The 24,756-nt window shown below is 47.5% G+C and overlaps 1 protein-coding gene across 1 annotated transcript; it reads left to right on the forward strand.

The window, feature by feature from the left end:
* Positions 1-7,730: 7,730 nt before the first annotated feature.
* RRM1 (ribonucleotide reductase catalytic subunit M1) lies at positions 7,731-24,282 on the forward strand (the record flags this gene model as incomplete). The annotated part of the gene is made up of 19 exons (XM_082000525.1): positions 7,731-7,749; positions 8,663-8,751; positions 10,456-10,633; positions 11,130-11,230; positions 11,865-11,924; positions 13,267-13,306; positions 14,289-14,451; positions 15,036-15,177; positions 15,802-15,885; positions 16,509-16,670; positions 17,262-17,341; positions 17,976-18,177; positions 18,292-18,441; positions 19,368-19,589; positions 20,003-20,079; positions 20,927-21,062; positions 22,335-22,430; positions 23,587-23,775; positions 24,094-24,282. The coding sequence occupies 19 exons, from the start codon at positions 7,731-7,733 to the stop codon at positions 24,280-24,282; spliced, it is 2,379 nt and encodes a 792-aa protein (XP_081856651.1).
* Between the last annotated feature and the right edge of the window lie 474 nt (positions 24,283-24,756).

A 24,756-nucleotide genomic window follows, 5' to 3' on the forward strand; every position in this document is an offset into this window, starting at 1 on the left:
CCTCCATGATGCAGTGTCCCTGCCCAAGCTTGAGGGGGCTGATCCAGTGTTTACTCGTCCTGCATAGCATCCTCTTCCTCTACTAGACCCTCAGTACTTCCTAAGCAATGCGATGGTTCATCGGGAAAGCAATCTGCAAACCCCAGCCGTGTGGAAAATGCTCCTCCATCTCTACGGTCCCTAGAGGCTGCAGGAACCCTGAAAGCCAGCACATTGCCCAGCCCCATCACTTTCTCCCAGGGCCATGGGCAGCAGGCCAGCCAGCAGAAGACGTGCCTTGCAGCAGGCAGGAGCAGGCCAGGCTCGACAGAGTGTGCACTGCTGAGGACAGCTCTCCCAGGGCAATGCCACAGGCTCCCCGAGACGTGGGCATTTTGGGGCTGTTCAGAGGCAACAGCCACACACAGCCCTGGACACCGAGGTGTTTGCTCTTGTGCAAAGCCTGCAGGTGCAGCACACCTCCGTCCAGAGCAGCCGGATCCGAGGGGATCGCAGCCAGCACCCCTGTGAGCTTGTTTACTCCAGAAACCAGGGCGAGCCTCACCATGTGCCTTCCTGCAAGGTATCAGCTCGCGATTATCTGTGGGTGGCTGAAACAAGGTGCAGATTAACTATGCCATCGGCCAAGCGGGCTCTGTCTCGCATCTGGCACTGCGTCGAAGCTGTCTGTCCTCCCAGAAACAGCCGGGAAGCATGGCGCAGGGATGCCTGGTGTGTTTACAGGAGCCAGACTGGGCACAGCAGGGCCAGTGCAGACCTAGCGAGTCCTGTTGAGCCTGCCAGGCTGTGCTACAGCTGCCCCGTGCCCCTGGCAGCGTCTGCCATCCCCACACCTCCTGGGGCTTCCCACCACCAGCATCCTCGTCCCCCATTGCCCACAGCAGTGGAAAGGTGGTCATAACTGCTTACGAAAAGGGGCCATGCCGCTCACCTCCCTGCTGCTTTGCATGCAGGAGGTAATAAATGTGCAGCACCTTCCCGGGGGAGGTCAGCAAGGATGGACAGGGAGTTAAAATGCTACCAGGGAATGCAGTAAACCTGCCACAGGACGATCAAGTCTCCTGGCCCAGGGTGCTGCTCTTGCCATTCTCCTGCAGGGCTGCCTTGTAGATGCACCCGCAGTGACCAGGTCCCAGCCATGGGGCCCGCTGGGCAATTAATGCCATTATCACCCCCACCCATTTCCAATCACATTTTATTGTACTGGAGCTGTGGATGGAAATTCCCCAAACAGCCCGTCCAGCCTGGCTGGCTCAGCAGGACCTGCTCCCCGCCACGTTACCCACCCCAAATGCTGGCAAACATGAACGAGGGTCTCAGCAAGGAAAGGCAGGATGGGGCCAAGGAAGAGTGGTGCTTGGCAGCCTTCGGCGCAACCGGCAGTAGGGCTGTGCAAGCATCCCGGCCCCACTGCTCGGGGGAGATGGCACAGCGGGATGCGAGGGCTCCAGCCCAGCCGGTCTCAGCCCAGAGAATCCAGCGCTGTCACTGTGACCAAGCCCTGTCCTGTCCCGTGCCCCCGTGTCTTGCACCACAGCAGGACCAGATGTCTGAAGCCCCAAGGGCAGCCTGCAGCCCCCCCAGGCTCGACTGCAGGGGCTGCACATAGATAGGGGAGGGCTGAGCAGCCCCATCACCCCAGGACCATTCACGTGCCCCACACTGTCTGGGGTTACCTGGGAGCTGTAAGCCCCTTGGCTTGCCTGTCCCACACTCTCTGTCCCCCAGAAGGAAATTTACCCCTGGCTGCCCCACGCCCCAGCAGCACAAGCCATCGGGTGAGCACTGACACAAGGGCGAGCAGGGGGGTCCCTTCAGCCCTTCACAGAGATGCTCTGGCCTCAGAAAAGCATCAGCCCCACTTGCCCTCTAGAGAAAAGCTGGCCTCACCGGGCACAGCGCCCCAGAGCCCATCTTGGAGATTGTGAGACTTGCCCCGCACCCAAGGGGACACCAGGCTCCGGCTGGTTTGTGCAACCTGAGAAATCCTGGCAGCTCTGCCAGATTGCAGCCACGGGGCAAACTGCAAGGAGGTGTCGACCCATGGGGGATGGAGAACAGGCACTGCCCCATGGCAGGGGGACTGCAAGAGGAAACGAGCCGGGCTGAGACGCAAAGGCTGGCCATCACCTCGGCACGGGGGTGACTAAGGAACAGCGATCTGCACAAACCCCTATAGGACCCAGACATCCCCGGTGCTGCTCCCACCACAGCTGTGGCTCACTGGGGGGGTTCCCAGCAGGGCCAGCTGCCACAGGGCTGTGGAGGGTGTCCTGCACCCCACGGGTCCCCCGCACCGGGAGCAGGGGCTCCTGCAGCCCGGGGCAGGGCGGGGCAGGGCAGACATGTCCCCTCAGGTCCTACCGTGGGCTCCGGTGGCGTGGCATGGGCCGGGGGCCCCGGCGTGTCGAGGTGCCCGGTGCACGGCATTTCCTGCTGGGTGGCGGGAGGGAGGGACGGCCACGCTCCGCTCACCTGCGCCAGGTGCAGCTCCGCCCCGGCTGGCCCCGGCCCGGCGTGTGGGATCTGCTGCAACGGGGTCCCCACAAGCACCCCCAGAGCCCATGGCCTGCACAGCCCCCACAAACGGTTCATCCTGCTTGCTTTTCAGCCAGGAGGGACCAGAGGCACCACCGCCTGCTCAGTATGAGTTCTGGAGACGGGGCTGCACTCAGGGGGTGAGACAGGGCCCGTTGCTCACCCAGAGCTCGGTGCAGGGTGTGCACTGGGGTGGCCCCTCTCAGCACCAAGCGTCTGCTGTGACATGTGTTCGTGCAGGGCTCCCCAGACGCCCGTGGCTGAGCCACGCTGCAGGAGCAGCCCGGTGCCTTCCGCGGCCGTGGCCCTGCACAGGAGGGCACCGAGGCACCGGGGCCATGGCACTGCAAGGCAGCCGATCCCGGCCCCGCTGCAGAGCAGTGTGAGGAGGCAGACAACGGTGCCAGGCTCCCACCCAGTGCTGAAGGCCAGCAGGCATGAAGGCACGAGGAAGAGGGGGGCAGTGGTACAAAGCGACACAGAGGGGTCCGCTGTCCCCTCCAAGCTGAACAGCATCCAGGTGGAAGGCAGGAGCAGTTTCAGGAACAGCTCCATCTCCCTTTCCAGGTTATCTTTGATACTGCATCCCCCAAAACACCCGTTATTGTCACCCTATTTTCCCAGTTAGTGTCTGTGCTCTCCTGGCCCATTTGCTGGGAAAACCAGGCAGCCAAATAAGAAGCAGAAATAGTGGTGCAGGTTTTCTGGGAGACAGACTGCTGCCGCCTTCGCACAGGCTCAGCGTCAGCAGTAGTAGCAGCTGCTGAAAGAGCTCAACTTGAAACTGTCATCTATCCATGAGAGAGTCAATATTTCTCCCACAGTTTCCCCGTTCCAGCCACTGAGTCATCTTCTGCTCTTGTTAGTGTTTCTGCCTCCTTTTGTCTGCATCTTCCAGGGGACACTGGGTTAGATCCCTGATCCTGAAGAGGATAGATTCAGACTAGATCTACGGCAGAAACCTTTCACACTGCGGGTGCTGAAACCCTGTCCCAGGTTGCCCAGAGAGGTGGTGGCTGCCCCATCCCTGGAAACATCCCAGGTCAGGCTGGACGGGGCTCTGAGCAACCTGCTCAAGTTGGGGATGTCCCTGCTCATGGCAGGGGTTGGACTAGATGGCCTTGAAAGGTCCCTTCCCACCCAAACTATTCTATGATTCTATGATCCTCTGCTGCATACTAGCTTCTGTCTGTCTCTCAGTATTACGTGTATTTTTTTCATGGCTGGTGCACTGGCCATGCCTCTTTTTAGCCATTGCTATCATATTGCATCTGGAGCCAGCTGTTTCTATCCTCTGAACGGAGCAGGTTCCTCAGAAGAAGGAAATACCCCTTGAACCAGGACTATTCCCCACCACTGCAGCAGGGAAGGGAGAGTGGAGAATGGGACAGATTTCAAATACAGGTTCAGCAGAATCAAATCTTTTCAACTGAGAACACTTTTGCAGGTTGTGAATTGTCTAGTGATCCACTAAGCTGGTGACACCCTCTGAAAGACTTTGTGGAGTGACTGCAATCGAATCTAAGTCAGGAGCAAAAAGGAAGCTCATCATGGGAGGAAACCAAAGGAAGAAAGAGTCATTCTGCTTGGTGACTGTGGTTGCCTTCATCTCATGCCATTTGCCAGAGTGCTGCTGTGTTCCTGGGGCAGTGCAAAGTCCTAGGCCTTGCAAGAGAGACAATCAAAATCAAGCAGTCTCTTAAAATGAACAGCATTTCTATAGACATTTCTGAGTCAAGGAATTAATTGTAATTCCACCCAAAGAGGGAAATGGAAGAGGTGTTTTTAACTTCAGTAATTTTTGGTGGTCTTGTTTATGGTAGAGCTTTGCACACAGTTCATCCAGGGCAACTGAGGGATCAGTAACCAGAGTTGGGAAATCAGCATAGTGTGCTACAATGCACAAAACAACCAGGAGATGGAGGATTAGACTCTTCCATCTATATTTTCTCCTCACAGACTGGATCCTGTAAGAAACCCTCAAGATGCTTAAGATCCACACAACTTCCGCTGTAGCCTAGGGGCTCTCAGAGCCAGAGTCACAGAGCAGCCTAGACCTTTGTCCCTGGCAGGATTAAGACATCTGTGTGCAGGTCAATCTATGACTTGAGGCCTCCACCTCATTCTCACGGTTTCCCCTGCTTTGTCCAGAAATGCTCCTCAAGCCCAACAGCTGTCCACTTGCACCAGGAGTGTTGCTGGCTGGGCAGCCTGGCACCACAGCACTGTCAAGATCTTCAGGATGAGTCTTCTCAGGGCCCAGTCCAGCACATGACCTACAAGAACACAGCACAATCCAGCTGGACTGGGAAAAGCAGGAGATCTTCATCAGGAGAACCAGAGAGAGCCTCCTTCCTGAGGACACTTGCAGCCTGCCAGGGACAGTGCTCCTTGGGTGGTGGGGGACACGAGTGTGAATCCCCTCCTCCAAAGGGAAGACATGAACTCAGGACTTGCCCAGCTTTACCAGCTATGTAGTCAGATACATAATCATCAGCATCATCAATGGCTGCGTTGGAAGAGAGGCTTGAACTCTGTTCCCTGCTGAAAGGGAGATCGGACCTTTTGGTCCAGAAGAGGGGTTGGCATCAGGACATCACATAGCACGTCAGCTCTAGAGTGAGATAAGATGCAAATCTCTGCAGCTCTCTGCTGGTCCAGCATCCTGGGTTCCCTGCAGAGCATGCCAGGGTGGTGAACTCACACGCAGGCTCCCAGCTCTCTTCATACTAGGTAAGACAAGAGCACGTGGGCAAGAGGTGGGAGTCACGCTTTCCTTGGTATGTCTGTCCCCTTGATCCATGGCAGGATCAGATCCTTTTTTTTTGTCGCTTCACATTTCTTGAATATAAAGGTGCTGAAGCAATCTTCGTTCGTTTTTGAGTGCTGTCACAGCACAGTGCTTGTTTCCTAGCCAAGAAAGGCTCAATGCCCTTGTGCAGCTGAGGTGCCGGCTGCACATGCCTGTGGCTCTGACAGTTTGTATGAAGCAGCCTGTTCAGACAAAGGAAATTTTGCTGTGGAAATCAGCAACAGAGTAACAGGAACCTGTTAGTATAGATGCTCCACTCCAGCCACAGCTGTCTCAGAGCTGGGTGGAGGTAAAGTATTGTGCAGCCTCAGGAAGTTTGTTTTTCGTTTCTACATTTTCCTCCAAAACTCACCTCTCTGAAGAGCAGGGTTTATCTTGGTCATTCTGATCTTGCCACAGCCGTGCTGTAGGGGAGGAGGCTGGTTTTCCTCTGCAGCAGTTTAACCCACGACATACAGTCACATCCTCATAAAATGAAACAACTGCTCCACCTACTACTCCTTTTTCAAAAAAGAGTGAATAAAACAGAAAGTAGAAGAACTGGAGGGCAAAGATCAGTGAGCACAGCTCAGGCTTCAAACGGATCAAAATGCCATGCTTTTTCCTTCTGTAGGCCTTTTTCCAATAAAATAAACAACCCCGAAGTTATTCCCATTTCCTGATCAGTTCCAAAAATTCCCTGTGTCACAGCTTTGAGACGGGAGCTCTTTGGGCTGCCAGCCTCTGTGCAGTGCTCCTGCTTGGCTCGCTCAAGCTGAGCGGGATCAGGCTGACCTGCTGGTGCACTGAGCAACTTCAAAGCAAACCTTGGTGCTGAGGAATCGGTAGTTGCCATTTTTGGTCCGAGTCTGAACTGAATTAACACCCTCATGTGGGAAGTGACAGTGGTCTGTTCAGAATAAATAAATCCAGCCACTTCCATGCCACCAAAGCTTCTGGGATCTCTTTCTGAGACTCACAAGATTAGCCTCAGCCAAAGGGTATGTTGGACGATTGTACTCCTAAGGTGCGAAACCTGAAGTTTCTGGTGCGGTGCTGTATTTGCCTCAGCTTCCCGTTTCCCACTCGCAGAGATGAGGCCGTGTGGTGTTAAGCTGCTCAGCATCGTCCTCCACGGGCAGGTGTGCTTCTCGGGGTTGGGGGGAAGAGGCACTTCACAGGCTTTATGCAGAAAAAAAACGTGCTGTAAACGGTAAACGCAAGATGTTATCACGCCATTTCAGCCTCACAAGTGCCACAGCAGCTGGTCGGATGCTGGTTTCCAAGACATTCAAAGGAGGTTAGCAAAGGAACTACTGATGTTTCGGGTTGGATTATGCGCATAAACCTCAGTGGTGCTTTGGGTGCTGCTGTCTGTCAGCCCTGCCTGGACTCCCAGACATTTCCCCTGCCCCTGCGAGGAACAAGCGCTGTGGAAGGAGATGGTGTGGTTGCCCATGGGGGCAGGGAGGAGGCTCACCCTCCTGAAGCGCTGGGGGAGGGTGCCCCCTCATTGGCATTGCCAGTCCTGACGTTTTAAGGGTGGTCATGAGCTTTTTTGAGATCCCGAAAGGTCCCTGTGGTGGGATGCGCACCCTTCATGTCACCCTCAGCTGGGGCACCTGCCAGCTTGGCCGAGGATGGTGGCCTGGTGTCCCCTGGTACTGGCCTTCAGAGCCCTCCAGGGGCTGTGTGTCTCTTGCGGGCTTTTGTCTTGACGGGGTGCCAGCTCCCCTCCTGTCCCAGTCCCCTCGGGGAAGGGCCTGGTCTGGGTGTCGTGCTGGTGCACAGGCTGCCATGCCCGTATGTGCCTCTGCCCCGGGGGAGTGACATTCCGTGTGGGGCATGGGCAGAAAGAGAGCTGTGGGACTGTCCCTCGTTTGTCAGATCGCATTAAATATTACATATGGGCCTTGCTTCAGTATAATTATAACGGCCATTGTTATTGTGATACCGCTCATCGCAGGACGAGGGCGTTTTGTCCCTTCGCGGGCTCCGTACGCCGCGCCCTCGCGCCGGCGTGACCCGCCCTTTCCCGTCCCACCGCCCCCTCCCATGGGGAGGCGGGATGTCGGCCGCCATCTTGGAAGCGGGCAAGCGGCGGCGTCTTCCCTGGCGGGATGGTGTTTCCCGGGAGGCGAGGGGGAAGAGTGGGGGTGGAGGGAGAGGCGAGTCTCCGCTAACCGTGAAAGGCAGCGCTGAAGTCGGGGGGGGGGGGGGGGCGCAAAGAAGGAGGTCGTGCCCGGAGGCAAGATGTCGCCCGCAGCTTCAGCCGGAGGGGGTGGAGCACTACGGCGGCGCAGTGGGGTCAGTGCAGTTGGCGGGAGCGGGAAGCGCTTAGACCGCGCTTGGCGCTCAGGAGCCGTTGAGAGATCCGCGCACCGGGACGCCGACCGCCGCCATGCACGTCGTCAAGCGGGGTGAGGGAGGGCCCTCCGCTGCGGCGGGGGGGGCGCCGGCCGGCACGGGGGCTTCTCTCGGCACCGGGGGCGAGGGGATGGGGTCGCCCCTCTCCCTTGGGGGGAGGAGTCCCCTCTCATGGCATTGAGTGCAGGGGGTTGGGGTCACTCCCTCTGCTTTGGGGGGTCTCTCTCATGGCACCTGGCGTGAGGGGATGGGAACCCCTCTCCCTTGGGGGGAGGTTCCTCTTATGGCACCCAAAGTGAGCAGATGGGGACCCTCCTCTATTTTGGGAAGGTCTGTCACGGGATGCGGAAGGATGGGATCCCCTCTGCTTTGGGGCAGCTTGCATGGCACTGAGTGTGAGGGGAGAGCACACTGTCTGCACTGGGGGGACCCTGAAGTGAGGGAGCTCCCTGCATGACAATAAGAGTGAGGGACGAGACCCCTCAATTTGCTTTGAGAGACCCCCTGCCCCTAGCAATGAGCTTTGGGCTTGGTCTCCACAGCCTTTCGGGGATGGATGGGCTGGGGTGGCCCTCAGATGGGATCCCCATCTCTGCAGCAGTGGTCCTGAGAACTGGGTTTATGAGAAGTTATATGTGTAGTGGGGTGGAAATTTGTCGGCCCTGTGGCAGGCACTCTTGAAGTGGTGTCAGCCCCCTGTTTTTCTTCACTACGCTGAGGCCTGCGCCTCTGAGCGAGGGATCCCATGCAGAGTGGATCACCTGCAGCAAGAAGATGCTGGGGTGGAGGGATAGCCTCTCGACTCCTTGGGCCTGAACAGGGCATCTGAACAGGTTGTCCATGGTGATTCCCATCCCAGGCTCCCCCAAAAGAGGGTTGGCTCCTTGTGTGGGTAGGAGGATACTGTGCTTAGCTGGTTCTCTGTTGTAACGGCAGCTGCTGTGACAGTAACCTCTTCTCCAACAGATGGACGCCAAGAGCGTGTCATGTTTGACAAGATCACGTCGCGCATCCAGAAGCTCTGCTATGGGCTCAACGCTGACTTTGTCGATCCTGTGAGTCTGTCCTTTTTCCTGCTGTCCTCTTTTCTGCCCTTGTGGTGATCCTTGCTAAAAGCCAGCAGTAGTAAGCAGGTGTTACCCAGTTATTCTTTGTGGCAAAAGCCAAGTGTGGCGGCCCGTGCATGTGTTTGTTCTAGAGGTTTGTGTTCTGAGGTGTTTTACCTTCACAGATACAGAGTCTGATACTGTGGTGGGGGAAAATATGTTTAGCTATTGTAAATTGCTTTTACCTCGACCATTGTTGAAAGCAGTTGAACTTCCTGTGCTTAAAAAAAGAGTTGTTTGTTGCTCCAACTCACATGGTTGGTTTTGGAAGGTTGCTCTCCATTTCAGTCTGCAAAGCTTGAGCAATACTATACAGAAGGTAGCTCTTGATCCTTTCTAATAAAACAAGGTGCCCTTTCTGTCTGACAGAACCCCCTGTCATTATAATGTCCCTACTTTGGTTTTTTTAGCCATGTAGGATTTTGAATGCATGTTGATTCCACCCGTGTAAGCTTCTCCTTCCAAAGCCTGGGCAGAGATGACTCCCTCATGGATGTAATGGTCTCTGTAAGATTTTTATGCAGAGGTTCAGACCCAGTTTCTTCATTTGGAGTTGCCAACATAGGCTCTTCCCATCTCCAAGATCTAATGATCTGTCTTCATGTCTTAAATGGCATCTGTAAAATATTTGACGTTCATTCTGTACCATAAAGTAGTGCTTTTCAGCCATAGATAGAGAGCAGGAGAAGGAGCTTTAGTGAGTTGGTTACCAAAACACAAGGTATACTCCTGATCTCAATGACATAGGGAGTTGATGATGATGACAGAAGCAAGATTGCTAGTTCTCCTGTCTCTTAATAACCCTGTCTTAATAATGAAGCTAATCTTATATATGAAGCACTGCATTCTTACTTATTCTGCAGTAGTGTGTGACATCTCTCTTCCTGTGACTGAGTTTCTCCTTTTGGACTTGGATCTTCTTGTGCCAGACGCTTTACAAGCCGATACTAAAAATCCCTAGCCTAATGTGCTTACTTTCAGAGAGTAAGGTCTGAAATTACATGTCCAGGTTTTGTGAGGCTGTTGGCCCTTCAGATGTATTTGGCAATTACCGTGTTAGATCAGTGTAGAATACGCTTTCTTGTAGTAACTAGTGCTAAATGCTTGAGAGAAAAGCAGAAAATACTCTAGAGATGGTAGATGCAAAAGTCTTTTCCCATGAAAGGTCCCAACTGGCAGATGAAGATTAGGTTAAGCTATGAAGCAAAAGCCATTGTATCCCTTCCAGGATTGGTGTTTTTTTTGCTCTTGCTATGAAATTATTTTAAGCGTAGCATTTCCATGTGTCATCAAGCATTTATAAAGTTGGGCTTCATTTGGAGTTTCAGAACTTCCAAGCAAGTACTGTTTCAATCTGACTTTTCTCCCTATGAACTTTGCTGCTACTCTATTCTAGCCTTTAGAAAAGTGCAGGCAAAAATCTGTGAATGATTCCAGATTGACAGTTTCTACTTTCTTCACTCTTTCCTCGCTCTCCCTTCTGCCCCAGTATTACTTTAAAATTTTAGGAGTCAGTACTTCACCAAGAGGGTTTGGTATTTTAATTTGCTTTTCTAGTCAGAGTGAACGATACTGCTTATAGTGAAGCATATCTTAAATGGTTGAAACATCAGGATTTTTTTTTTCTAAACCACCAGAATTTTCCTTTTTCAGGCCCAGATCACCATGAAAGTGATTCAGGGGCTGTACAGTGGTGTCACGACGGTGGAACTGGATACGCTGGCTGCTGAAACAGCTGCCACCCTGACCACCAAACACCCTGACTACGCTATCCTGGCAGCAAGGATTGCAGTGTCCAATTTGCACAAAGAAACTAAGAAAGTATTCAGTGGTAAGTCGCTTTGGGGGCACTTGGATAGCAATTAGTCAGAAAGGGAGTAGGAGTTTTAGAGGATATAAATATGAAAATCTCTTTCTTAAGCAGAAGTTAGTAAGTACCCAGGCTAACTAAAAATGCCATGGGGATGAAAAACATGAGTTTTAGGCGTGTCACAAGGAAAATGAAATTGCCTGTTTTGTGAAAAGTATCTGTATGAATAGACTGATGAAAAATGTAACTGATTGGAATTAGGTTTCACCCAGGTTCTTTCACAGTTATTATGTGTTACAAATTCTATTAAAAAAACATTGTAAGAGAAGTGCTTTTTAAGGTTAATGGATTAGTAATAGTACTGAGCAGGTAGAAGAAAAGTTGTATGTTTGTAGAGCTGGAGTGGGTTATTTTGGAGGATGGGTAGTCCTGCCTGTTAAACCCTTGAGAACAAATGACAGATGATGCATATATAGGTGTGTGGATGTCCGTCTTTTTAAATACTTTTCTGTTGCAGATGTGATGGATGATCTCTACAATTACATAAACCCTCACAATGGGAAGCACTCGCCAATGATCTCCAAAGAAACTCTAGACATAGTTTTGGCCAACAAAGATGTAGGTAACTTTTTTTCACTTCTGAGTTTTAAAAATTCAGTGATCTAGTTCAGATAGTTTATTTTTCTTATTTTTAAGCAAGCCATGTTTGTTTTAGGACAAAAAGTCAATGCAGAAACCCGTGCAGGTGCTAACTGCTCTGTTCTGGAGAGTTTGAAAGAGAGGATGTAGGAATTCCCTTCATGTAAGGTTGTTTCTGTAGTAGAATCTATTTTCTTGGATGTCCTCATGCTGTCATGATCAGCACAACTCATTAATTTGAGAAAAAGTACCTTTTGATGTAGCAGTCTGTTTTGTGTGCACGGAAGGGAGAGATGAGGTTTGGTTTCTGATTTCAACTTGTTCCAGGTCTCTGTTCTTACAGGGAAATCACGTTCATATTTTGATTGTCCTATGTTTCTTAGTGTTTAGTTAGACTAGCCAACAATTGTGCATTGTGCTTGGAAAAAAATTGTTAAAACTGTGCATTTGTTGTTTCAAGCTAAGTGTTCTTCCCTACTTTATTCCTCTGGTCTGATATCTGTTTCTCTAGACCTTTAAGGCCAGAAACAATGATAGCATTGTTATACCTTAATGTGAGGCATAAAAAAGCTCTTTGCAAATCTAAATTTTTCTCTGTATTATTTGCTCTCAGCGCCTGAATTCTGCAATTATCTATGACAGAGACTTCTCCTACAACTATTTCGGTTTTAAGGTAAAAAGCACATTACTCATGATACTCAAGATTGCTGTTTTGATATTGTTCTGGAGTTGAGTCTTTGGGGAAGGATGGGAATACTTGCAGAATCATCTAGATTTGGGCAAGAAGGGCACTGGAGTAGGTGGGACATTAGTGGGTAAAAAACCTAAGAGTACCTGCACAAAGAGTTGCCTACCTGGATGAATCATGTACTTTCTTCTTCGCTTCATTGTGTACCTTTGGCTGCTCTAATATTTTAACTGTTGGGCTCTAACTGTTTCACAGCAGGTAGCACTGAATGTTGTTGAAAGCTTCCCAGATCGTGCCATTCCTCAACGAAATAATCTGATTCTTAATAAACCAAAAAAGGGCTTCTTGTTTTTCCCCATTGTTTTGTGTAACAGTTGTTCTCAGTGTGTTATCCCACACATGTCGTCTTCCATGCTGCTGAAACATCTCCCCCACAACCAGCCCAGTCTGCTGTGCCCCCACCATCTGCTCCTCCTGCTCCCCTCCTAACATGCTGTTCTTTGCTGAATTGTTTTGGGGTATGGCACAGTGGGCTCTCTGGAGGATTAGCTGGAGAGTGTTTCACTATTCCATAGCACTGAATACTTCAGATAGTTCTTGTGAATCTCTGTAACAGCCGGGGCTCTTTGCCTAGACTTCCCATCAACACACCTGATATGGTGCTTTCTGGTTTGTGGGAAGGAGTTTGCAATGAGGAAACAACTAGTGCGTATAAAGAGCAGAGCGGCTGTGGAACAGCATAGGCATAGGCAAGGATGGGAAGAGGGGACCTTGGGGGAGGGGGTGTGTGTTTCTGTATGTATATAAATATGCAATTCCTGACATCCCCTCCTGTTATTACTGCTGTAATCCATTAGGCACAAGCTTAAAAGGCATCTGCTCTAGTTGTAGGCTTGCCATATTTGTCATCTTCTGTGTTCAACACCCAGCATTGCAGACTGTGATACAGGTTGTCTGTTAGTGTAACTAGCAATACTTTAAGGAGGGAATGGGGTTGTGGAGAACAAGCACTCCCTTGTCTTCTAGCCTCAATTCACTCTGGGTTGAGAGGTAGTGTTGAACCTTGTGGCTGTATGCTCCACTACCACTCCATAATCCAAAGCATAGAGTCCTTAGTGTTGGAATCTTACAGTGGACGTCTGGGTCTTTTTTAGTCATTAGTCACCTAATATCCTATGGCATTAACAAGAGGAGGAGTGGAGTGCAGGGTTGGTGCTTCTGTTGAAGCCTGGGATAAGGAGCATGAAGATGCCTGAGTTTGGAGTAATAGGATTTTTGTAAAAACTGAAATCTGCATGTCTACTAAAATGCATTTTCTCTTTTAAAGACTCTGGAACGCTCCTACTTGCTGAAAATCAACTCAAAAGGTAAGAACTGTCTGTATCAACTTAAAGTGTTATTTAAAAGTCAAGACCATGGCTCAGAGCAGGGGTTGAGGAGGTAAATAGGCTACCTCATAGCTTTCCGTAAAGAATTCCAATGAAAGCACTGGAAGTACTGGTTTAAAAAGCTTTCACTGGAAGTGAAAGCACTGTGTACTGGTTTAAAAAAATAACAAAACATTTGTAGTAGGTGTTCTCTGGGCATGTGCATCTTCTTTTCTTAGGCTAAGAATCCAGCATTTTTTTGGTGGCAGTGGTATGCTTGCTTGAAGAACAGCTGATTGTTAAAGAGCAGCACTGTGGCAAGTTTACTTGGGTCTTCCAAATCATGTCAGTGTGACCTGAACAGCTGTGCTTCACCTGTCTGTTTTAAGGACTCTGGTGCTTCGAAAACTACCTGTTACCTAGGATTTAGAAGATGAAGTACTTCCTGTCCAGCTGATAACTTGTCCATAATGCTAAACACTTTTTAATAAATTTAAGTTGAAAGAGCTACTGGACTATCAGTGCCAGTTACTGCAGACCCTTAGCATGAAAATCCTAGGACACCGGAAGAGTGAGAGGTTAATTGTAACATAATAAACCTAGAGAGCAATTGGATGCTGGATTTAGTATTTGATTGGATTTTAACTGTTAATACAGGAGGCTTTTGTTGTTGGCTTTTTTCCCCATGAGAACAGTCGAGCATTGGAGCACATTGTTGAGAGGGGTTATGCAGTCCTCATCCTTGAGTTTTTTAAAACCTGACTGGAAAAAGTCCTGAGCAAACCGGTCTGATTCTCTTAGCTGACTCTTCTTTGAGCAGAAGATTGGACCGGAGACCTCCCGAGGTTCCTTCCAATCTGAATTATTCTGTGGTTCTGTGAAAACATTGTTTATAGCTTGTTGCTGTAACCTCTGTGTCTGTCTGTACTAACAGTCAATGTCACACTGACATTCTTTTTTCTACTTTGCTTTTTGTGTTTAGTTGCTGAGCGTCCTCAACATATGTTGATGAGGGTATCGGTGGGGATCCACAAAAATGACATTGATGCCGCAATCCAAACTTACAATCTTCTGTCTGAAAGGTGGTTTACCCATGCCTCCCCTACGTTATTCAATGCAGGCACCAACCGGCCTCAGCTTTCCAGGTACCTTTGACTTTCAAGTTTGCTTAATGCACAACTGGACAAAGATAAAGTTTTGGAGATTTGGTCTGTTCAAATGAAATACTTTCACAACTTCTAAAAATAGTAGCTGTGTTTCTGTGATTTGTTTTATGAAGTTTGAGAAGCTGCTGTGAAATTTAGTGTGATACGTGGTGTAGCCTTTGGGGAAAAATACACAGGTTTCTGTAAGCTTCTAAAACTAATGGAAATGTTTACATGGCTATATTTTATTTAAAAGTTACTTATACGCATAGTCTTCTGTAGATTACAAAATGAATCCTGGTAATGTTTTCTAAAGTATGCTAAAAGTAGGAAACATAACTGATAGGATTTTACAGATGTTTTGCTTTGCTAACACAGGTATCAATAATACTACTGTTGCTCATGATGTTTTCTAAAACTGTCTCTTATTCAACTTTGCAACCTATGATTTTGCTTCATTTATTTGCCTTGCATAGCATGTTAAAGATCCAGCATTTACCCTTTTTTTTCTGCAGCTCTGGTGAAATACTTCTTGACTTTTTTTGTTTTAATCTTCGTATGCTAAAGCTATTTGTTTTCATTAGTTGCTTCCTGCTGTGCATGAAGGACGACAGCATTGAGGGAATCTATGACACTCTCAAGCAGTGTGCACTGATCTCAAAGTCTGCTGGTGGCATTGGCCTTGCTGTGAGCTGTATCCGAGCCACAGGCAGCTATATTGCTGGGGTAAGTGTGCAGATGGTGTTCCCAGCAGAGGTTAACCTTTCAGGTTTCAGTTGCCAAATCAATGCTGTTTCTACCAAATCAGTTTAACACAGCAGTCAGTCTAACTCAGTAGTCCTTCTTTCAGTATGTTCTAAGGTAAAAAGGTTGGTTTTCTGTGGTGTTTTGGCTTCCTAGTAGAGGTCCTTCCAAAAAGAGGATCTTAATCCACTGCTTGATCAGACAATTCCAACTTATTTATGTATTGTCAACCTAAGAATATGCTCAGAGACTTGTGCATTAGCCCTTTTCCTTTTTGTATGTCTAACTACTCAAGATCATTTGTGGATGTGTGTTTGTTTTTTTGTCACAGTGTATGTAACTTCTGGAAGCCTTTAGATTACATGATGTAGAGAAAAGTAGTTAGGAGGTACGTTTTATTAACTCTGGGACCAGTAGCTGATATATACATTTTTGCTTGTTTAAAGAAAAGGTGGGGGGAAAGGACTACCAAATAACTGATTGGGGTGGTCAGTTCCTAGCCTTCAGCATGAGTTTTGCAGACTGCTGAAAGACATACAGAAAATGTAGGCCCACCTCTTCAGGCAGTTGCATTTCCATATTGATGGTTTTCCTGTGCCTCTGCAGACAAATGGAAATTCCAATGGGCTTGTTCCAATGCTGAGGGTCTACAACAACACTGCCCGTTACGTGGATCAAGGTGGAAACAAGGTACTGGCTTTCATTAAATTAGGGTCAAGGGAACCTCAGGTCAGAGGGAGAGGTTCTGCATCTGTAAAAGATTGACGCAGTAAAAGTGGTTGTAGATGACATATAATTAAAATAGGGCATTTTCCCCTCTTCTTGTTGATGCTCTGGTGTTCCCCTTTCACTGCACTTTATCATGGAGGTATACCTTTTGGTATGTCTGCTGTATGATATGCACATGTTAGAGCAACCTCTTGCACTGGTCATCAGTCACTCCTTGAATGTCCTACAGCGAATTAAGGTATAAGACTGTAGAAAGCTGCTTCATCCTTTGTCTTCACACATTGCAGAGGTCAATGGAGGCATGACACAATAAGAAAATCTAAGTTTTGTCAAGCTCCTTTTTACACAGAGGAAATGTATTTTTGGTACTAAATAATTTTTATTGCGAATCTGGAACTAGTAACATGGCCCAGGTCCAGTAAGTGAGAACAACAGTAATGCAAAAAGCATATTGAAATTGCCTTAATGAGTCTATAAAACTAAGCTCCAGTTAGTTTAGGGTATTGTGTGCACTCAGGAGCAGTGCAGGAGATTTTATTTTCAAGGGCAGTTTGTTCTGATCTTGACTATGTTTTATGTATCAGAGACCCGGGGCTTTTGCCATCTACCTGGAGCCATGGCATTTGGACATCTTTGAGTTTCTTGACTTAAAGAAGAACACTGGGAAAGAAGAGCAGCGAGCCAGAGACCTTTTCTTTGCTCTCTGGATTCCTGACCTCTTCATGAAGCGAGTTGAAACCAACCAGGTAAGAAGCTTGATGGGTGCAGAATAGGTCTGTTAATGGAGAAACGAGTGACCAGCCCTGGGATGGAGTTCACGAAGGGATTGCAGAGCTGTCTTCCTAGCAGCAAAGGAACTTCCTGAAAGAGCTGCTGCACCTTATTTGAGAACTAGGCTGTGCAGGTAGAGAATGGAGTTGGAGAACTCCATTGGGATACTTTGGTTCAGTGCTTAATCTTGCAGCCCATGACTTACGTACTTACACTATTATGCTAAATTTTTTCCCTGGAGTTTCGTTAAAGCATCAAAATCATCTCAGTAAATCGATCTTCATATGGCTGCTTGTATTTGTGTTAAAATGGGTTATATCTTGAGAACCAGTCATTTCAGGACTAAAAATGCAGTTTGGTCATAAATGTTCATATAATTACTTTTTAAATAAGTTGGACTAGTCTGATAAACACCTTCCCCATGTCTGCTGGCAGAGTTGGTTCCTAGTTTTTCAGGAAGTGTAGTTTGCATGTTCATGTTTACAGCAGGATCTGATGATGAAGTTGAATGCCTTTAATAAACAGGGTGCCCAAAGATTTTCTCTGAATATTTTTCCTCCTTACAGGACTGGTCCTTAATGTGTCCAAATGAGTGTCCTGGCCTAGATGAGGTTTGGGGAGAGGAATTTGAGAAACTGTATGAGAGGTAAGAAAAGTGAATAGACTTTTAAGTAGTGGTCATCCATTCACAGAACAGCCCTTGTTGTGTGGTTTCTGGGAGCCAAAGCACAGGTTTATGGTGTTGGCTTATAAGTGGTCAGTGAGTTCCACTATCAGATTGATAAAAGGACAAAAGATCACAGAATCACTAAGGTTGGAAAGGACCTTCAAGATCATCAAGTCCAACCATTAATCCAGCACCACCATGTCCCCTAAACCATGTCCTGAAGCGCCACATCCACATGTTTTTTGAACACTTATGGGGGATGTCTGCTTACTGTTTGCTTCAAACTGACCTGCTCAAGATAGAACTATGTATGAATGATTGTTTTAGCTTGTTAGAGGGAAATACTGAAGTGATCCCTGCTTAAAGTGGTTGATGGCTTTGTTTTGAGCTAGTTCTATAGGGTGTTGTAGTGAAACACTTCTATTTCCTTTAGACAAGGACAGTCTTGATACCCTGCTGTTAAGACTCTCCTGGCTAGTTCAGAGTCCACACAGTTCAGAAGTGGATGGGGTCTTGCCCGCCTGGGAACCTGATGTTGTGTTAAAAATGATTGTCTTTCACTGCTATTTGTGGAGAGCCTGGTAATTACTAAGCAACATGTGTCCTGTTGCAGTTATGAGAAGCAAGGCCGTGTCCGCAGAGTGGTGAAGGCCCAGCAGCTCTGGTACGCTATCATTGAATCTCAAACAGAGACTGGCACACCGTACATGCTGTACAAAGACTCTTGCAACCGGAAGAGCAATCAGCAGAACTTGGGAACCATCAAATGCAGCAATCTGTGTACAGAAATAGTGGAGTTTACCAGCAAAGATGAGGTAGGTAGGGAGTAGGAACTTGTGGCTAGAGAGCAAGCTCTGGAACTGAGATTATGTGGTTTTTTGCATGGGGTGTTGGTTGGCATGCCTGTTTTCACTGTGTTTTCTCCACAGGTTGCAGTTTGTAATTTGGCCTCTATAGCCCTGAACATGTACGTCACTTCAGAGCATACATACGATTTCAAAAAGCTAGCTGAAGTTACTAAAGTTATTGTCCGAAACCTGAACAAAATCATTGATATCAACTACTACCCTGTGCCAGAGGTGAGTACTGTGCTGAGGGCGTGCTGAGAGTCTGGTGGCAAAGGGCCTGTTCTCTAGCAATCCCGGTTCGGTCTTGGGCCGAAGGAATCAGCGAGCGATTTTGTAAACCTCCTTTCGGCAACTAGTTGGGAGTTCCATTAACTACCTGTTTGCAGGTGTGACCTGTTGTTAGTGGCTTCTTAAACTTCAACCCAGAACGGTTCCTTAGCGAAGCACTTGTAGAAAAAGCCTCCTCTTGAGATGGTTGTGCAGTTGGAATTTTTCCCGTATGAAGATTTCCTTAAAGCACAGGACAGCACTAGGAATAGAGTGGAAAGTGGAACAGAGAGAGGGATCCCAGAAAGATCCCAGGAAGGTGTAACTTGGTCTTGTTGGTTTTATGCATTTTTGGGAGGGTGCATAGACTGCTTTCTGGAAGGAAAGTGGGGAGAGGGTTGGTAATTGTTGAAGAGAAATGGGAACAGGGTTTGTTGCATTGCTGGAACATGGAAAGGCGAGCAGCAGACCTGAGTGTCGGAGGAGGAAATAAGCAAATACCCAAAGTGAAGCCAAACCTGATGAGGATCAGATTTTTCTAGCATGTACAGTTTGAATGCATGAGTTTAAATGTCTTCACGGGCCTGTTTTTCAGAAAGTGCTTAGTGTTCACTTCTAAATCATGGCTCCCTTTGTCAGGTTGAGCAATTAAAATCAGTGATCATTTCTAACAAACTTAACCTGGGTCCTCAAATTCCTGCCCCACCAAACAGCAGGGAACTGGGCAGAATTGAAAGGTGGGTTATTGCAGTAGAAGGGATGGTCCATAAAAGTTAAGGCAATGGTATGGATGAAAATTCCTCTCAGGGGTCCTTTCTAACCTTATTTATTCTGTGATTCTATGTAGTTCTCATAAAGGTAATTATTCTCTTTGCTTGAATGCCATGCAGGCTGAACGCTCCAACAGACGCCATCGTCCCATTGGCATTGGTGTGCAGGGCCTGGCAGATGCTTTCATCCTGATGAGGTATCCCTTTGAAAGTCCCAAGGCCCAGCGCTTGAACCAGCAAATTTTTGAGACCATTTATTATGGTGCTTTGGAAGCCAGCTGTGAACTTGCCGAGGAGCAAGGACCGTATGAAACGTATGAGGGTTCTCCTGTCAGCAAAGGCGTAAGTATCAGGAACTGTTCTGTGTCAGAGCCAAAGCTATGAAAAGCAGATAATGTGACTGTGCCTGGTCTTTGATACAGAAGGAGATGTGTGACTGAAACGCTGTAGGCTGATAATATTGCAACAGTACAAACGGTGCTTGAGTTTTCCTCCATCATTTGGCTTCTTAAGTGCAGTAAGAAATGCATAAATTAAACTGAAGTGCAGAGAACAATAAAAGAAAAGCAAGAATCAGCCTGTGCTGGCTGTCCCGTTTAGTGCAATTAAAAGATTGAGTGTAAGATTATATGCAGGAGCTTTGCTGAGGCTGAACTGTAGGGAATAGTTAATAGGAATAACAGGTCAATTTACAATGTCATTATAAAACATGGAGAAAAGAGCACCCTGTCTAATTTGGCACCTGTGTTCTTCAGATTCTTCAGTATGACATGTGGAATGTCACCCCGTCTGATCTTTGGGACTGGAAGGCTTTAAAGGAGAAGATTGCTAAGTGAGTAGTCTTGCACAGTTTGTATTAGAGGTAAAATACGTTCCATATATTCTGACTGACTGAAAACAAAAGGTTGAGTGCAAGTGTAAAAATGGTCCTATGTATTTTGTCCCTGCCCTGGTAGATCTTTCGTCAAAACTGTTTTGTGGATGTCTGTCTTTCATTTTTGTTCTTACAAGCCAGAGGGAGCCTACCCCCTAGACTCTGATTTAGCTGAGCTCTTACTTCATCTTGGATGTATCAGCAGAATGGTTTGTGTTCCCATTAAAAAAATGTAGTGATGAGTGAGACAGTGTCAGCCGTGCTTGGGAACTCTTTCCCCATGGACAGGGAAAAGCAGCTGAGCCTTGAACATCCTGAAGACAGGAATCATTAAAGTGTGAAAGGCCTGTAATGAATTTGTTCAATTTGTATGGGTCTAATTTTTAAATTTAGTAAATCTGCTTACTGTCTCGTGTATGGAGAGGTCTCAGGCTCTTCATGGGCTGTTTGCTTTGTTTTTGCCTGAGTGCTGTGGAGTTGTGGAGTGCCTGACAGGTATTTTTTTTTTTTTTTTTTCCTATGCACCGTTTCTCATGACTAAATAATTTCGGAAGGCCAGCAAAGACTTTAGTTATGCTTTCTTGTTGACCCACATTAAAAGTTTAGCGGAGTTTCCCTTTTTTTACTGCAGGTAATCTGAGGGTTTGTAGGTTACCCTGGGAAGGTGAAATTTCTGAGTGTGTCAGCTGAGAGTTCCTTATACTGTCCCTCTTAGCTCTTTGCAGACAGTACATAAACTGCTATTCTTGGGTGTTTTCTTGTCTCAGTTGGTTGAAGTTCTGTAACTCTTGACTGTTGTTACTAGATACGGTGTCAGAAACAGCCTTCTCCTTTCTCCCATGCCAACTGCTTCTACTGCTCAGATCTTGGGCAATAACGAATCCATCGAACCCTACACCAGTAACATCTACACACGCAGAGTCCTCTCGGGAGAGTTTCAGGTAAGCGAGGCAGCTGTGGGAAAGAGCTTTTCTGTTTTCATATCTTTGAGTTTCACTGCTAAGAAAGACAAGATGGAGGCCACACACTTGGTAACTCAATTCAGTCAGATGTTTATGTTGAAGACCAAAAGCACCAAGGGGAACATCTATCCTGTACTATGTGCTATAGTAGTACAGTTTTGCATATTCCACAACAGTCATCGTGGAATATGCAAAATTGTAAAGAAGTGCTGCTTTTGTCTGCAAAAATCCTTTATGAGGTCTCAAGATGACCTGCAGGAATAATTGCCAAATGAATGACAATCAGTGAAATTATTGGAGGGACTTGCATGCTGTGGGAACAGTAACAGAGACCAGCGTGTTGCTTTGCACAGTCCTGAGGAAAGAGCTGTATGTAAAGCACCGAATAGTTCATCGGAAAGCTTTACAGATGTAGAGGGGTCTGTCATTAAGGAAAGGGTATGAAACAATTTTGAGTTCTGGAGGCTGGGGTTAGCAAAGGGGAGCCAAGGGGAATATCTAACTGTTAGGGAGGTCTGGTCTGTCCATCCCTTCTGAGGTGTCCCCTCATCGATGTTAGGGAAAGCACTCTGTTTCCTCTGGACTGCAGGATCAAATCAGGCATGTGTGGTGAGGTCAGAACAACAGGTTTATTAATCTGCTCCACTGTGTAGGTCAGGTGCAGGGCTGCTGGACAGGTACCCCCAGTCCCAGTAAGCGAAGTTTGCTGGTTTTTTTTTCTTCCCAAATAGCCTGCGCCTATTTTGTTCTTTCCCTTTCTGAACCCGGTCTTCATGATTGTTTACACCCTTATTTAGTAATTTAGGTTGTGGTCGATGGCCCTGGTAAACCATGATCTCTCCCTTTCACATCTTTTGGCATTCCTCATGCAGGGGAGTTCCAGACACTCCCCTTTCTCATTTGTAATGTCCAGCATCTTCCCCTGTTACTGTCCTACTAGTTCAGCCCCAGGCTGGTGTCAGCCAGGGGTTGCAGACAGCCTGCTGTCTGCAGTGGCCAGCCACACCTCACATCTGTTACCCTCTTGTTTTAACCCTGGGCCTAGTCTTGCCATCTGCATGTGTACCTCAGTGCTGACTGAAGAGAGAAAGTTTGTCAATACTGTACAAGGTCTTGTTTAAACATTTAAAAAACCTGTGTGCAGTGGGGTGGATTTGCCTCCTCTAGGACGGTGTATCTGTGCCATAAGGCAGGGCGTATAGCTTAGCAGAATACAGAGTGCTTTCATTCTTTGGCCTTTGCCCCTTACAGGTTGTGAATCCTCACTTGTTGAAAGATCTCACAGAGGGGGGCCTGTGGAATGAAGAGATGAAAAACCAAATCATTGCCCACAATGGCTCTATCCAGGTATGCCTGAAGAAACAGGGAGAATTTTGCCACGCGGTGCTTTTGAGGTCTGCTGTATATGAGTGACTCGGCTAGCCTGGGAGGAAAAGCTGTAATGTGCAGCGTTTTGATTAGAAATATGAGGGGATGTGTCTCAGTGGTAATTTGTTCCTGCTGGAGCCTGCCCATGTAATAGAGAAGCCCAACAGAAATGTAGTACTAATTATTGCTAGAACAAATACTGAGTCAGGCTGTGCTGCTTTATGCAGATTCTGCAAAAGTTTGGATTCCCATTTATTATAAGGATTGTAAGGGGGTAATCTTGTAGTGGGGAGTAGGCTTGAGACAGGAGCTGAGCATATGACACCCAGATCCAGACATTACATGTAGAAGTCTGTGTGTGATGAATCATTTCATAATGATTCAAAATGCTAGGTTAACGGTTGGACTTGATGATCTTAAAGGTCTTTTCCAACCTAAATGATTGTATGATTTATGCTGTGGAGTTTGAAATGCTGCTGTGACTGTTGTGCTTGGAGTTGTAGAATCATAGAATCCCAGGCTGGAAGGGACCTCAAGGATCATCTGGTCCAACCTTTCTTGGCAAAAGCATGGTCTAGACAAGATGGCCCAGCACCCTGTCCAGCCAAATCTCAATGTTGGGGAATATACTACTTCCCTGGGGAGATTATTCCAATGCCTGATTGTTCTCATTGTGAAAAATTTTCCTCTTGTGTCCGGTCGGAATCTCCCCAGGTGTAACTTGTACCCATTATACCTCATCTTTTCCTTGTGACTCCCTGTAAAAAGGGAGTCATGCATGATAACCAAGTGTATTCCACTTATGAATTTTTGGGGGTGTGTGTACTAACTGCTGGATTGCTTTTTGCAAGACCTCCTGACTAGTTAGGATGAAACAGTAATGGCCTATTTGCAAGCATCTTTTTCTCTCCCCAGAATAAGCTGTCCTGTTTCAGCAACTAAGGTTTCTTTATGCTTGGCTGCTTTCAGATACAGGATGCTTGGATTCAGTGATGGAGTTCAGCTGCAAAAAGCCTTAGTTCTAGTCAGAATTGCTGAAGTCTCAGCAGTTGGTGAAGAATTTGATTTTATAAATATGAACACTTGGGCAGTCACTGGTTACACTGCATTGGAAAACTTTTCCTGTTCCTTTTAGAATATACCTGAGATTCCTGATGACTTGAAGCAACTCTATAAGACAGTATGGGAGATCTCACAGAAAACTATCCTCAAGATGGCAGCAGACAGAGGAGCTTTCATTGATCAGAGCCAGTCTCTCAACATCCACATTGCAGAACCCAACTACGGCAAACTCACCAGCATGCACTTCTATGGGTGGAAGCAGGTATCTGGGAGGGGTGAGGGACTTGTTCAGAACAGATAGCAAATGGGGGCTGATAAGTTCTTTCGTGAAAAGTTGGTCTCACTGATTCTGAGAAGGGTAAACAGCTGTTTCCTTCCAAGAATACTGGTGGAATATCTCTCTAGAGCAATAAAGCTGCGATGCTTCTAGCGTTGCGCCCGTTATTCCTGGTGACTAGACCGCACTGTGGTCTAGTGGTATGGGCTAAGGGAGGTCAGCCTCAGTGTTCAGAGTTTGGCTCTACTGCTTGCCTGACTTCCAGCTGATTCTAGCTCTTAGGCGTATGCTTTTGCTCTGCAGGGTCTGAAGACTGGCATGTACTATCTACGGACCAAGCCAGCTGCTAACCCCATCCAGTTCACTCTGAACAAAGAGAAACTCAAAGAGCGGGAGAAGGCCTCCAAGGAAGAGGAGGAGAAGGAGAGGAATAAAGCAGCCATGGTGTGCTCCCTGGAGAACCGGGATGAGTGTATGATGTGTGGTTCCTAACGGATCTGCTCTGCAGTGCCAGCGAAGCCATTCCACCTGGCTGGAGTTCTTCTAAGACAGAATCATCTAGTATAACTTCAGGATGTAGAGGCTTGCTGGAAGTGTGGCAAGAGGGGTGATCACAGTAGTGTATTGTAGCTTCCCCGCCCAATTGGGGGTTGGTGCACAGGTATGGATAGGGTGCATAAGAAGTTTGTATATTGCTGTAGTAGCTGGGCTTTCTGAAAACTTAAGTGCTCTTGCATGGTCTTACCTTGAATCCTATAGGCAGGACTTCTCCTGAACAGACAGGGAAAGTGCTAATGCCACTTACCTTAAAGATCTGTCCTGGGGACTTCAGACAATTCTTTTCATTTACTAAAGACTGTTACTCATGTCTTCAGAGGAAGAAGCAGACCTGACTGATATATTTTCCTTTGCTGTGATAAGGCAGCAGGAAAGCATCCCTAGGCTAGGTGTGTTGTACGCTTGCTA

The sequence above is a fragment of the Phaethon aethereus genome (assembly GCF_964289735.1).
Source record: "Phaethon aethereus genome assembly, chromosome: 1".
Taxonomy (NCBI): Eukaryota; Metazoa; Chordata; class Aves; order Phaethontiformes; family Phaethontidae; genus Phaethon; species Phaethon aethereus.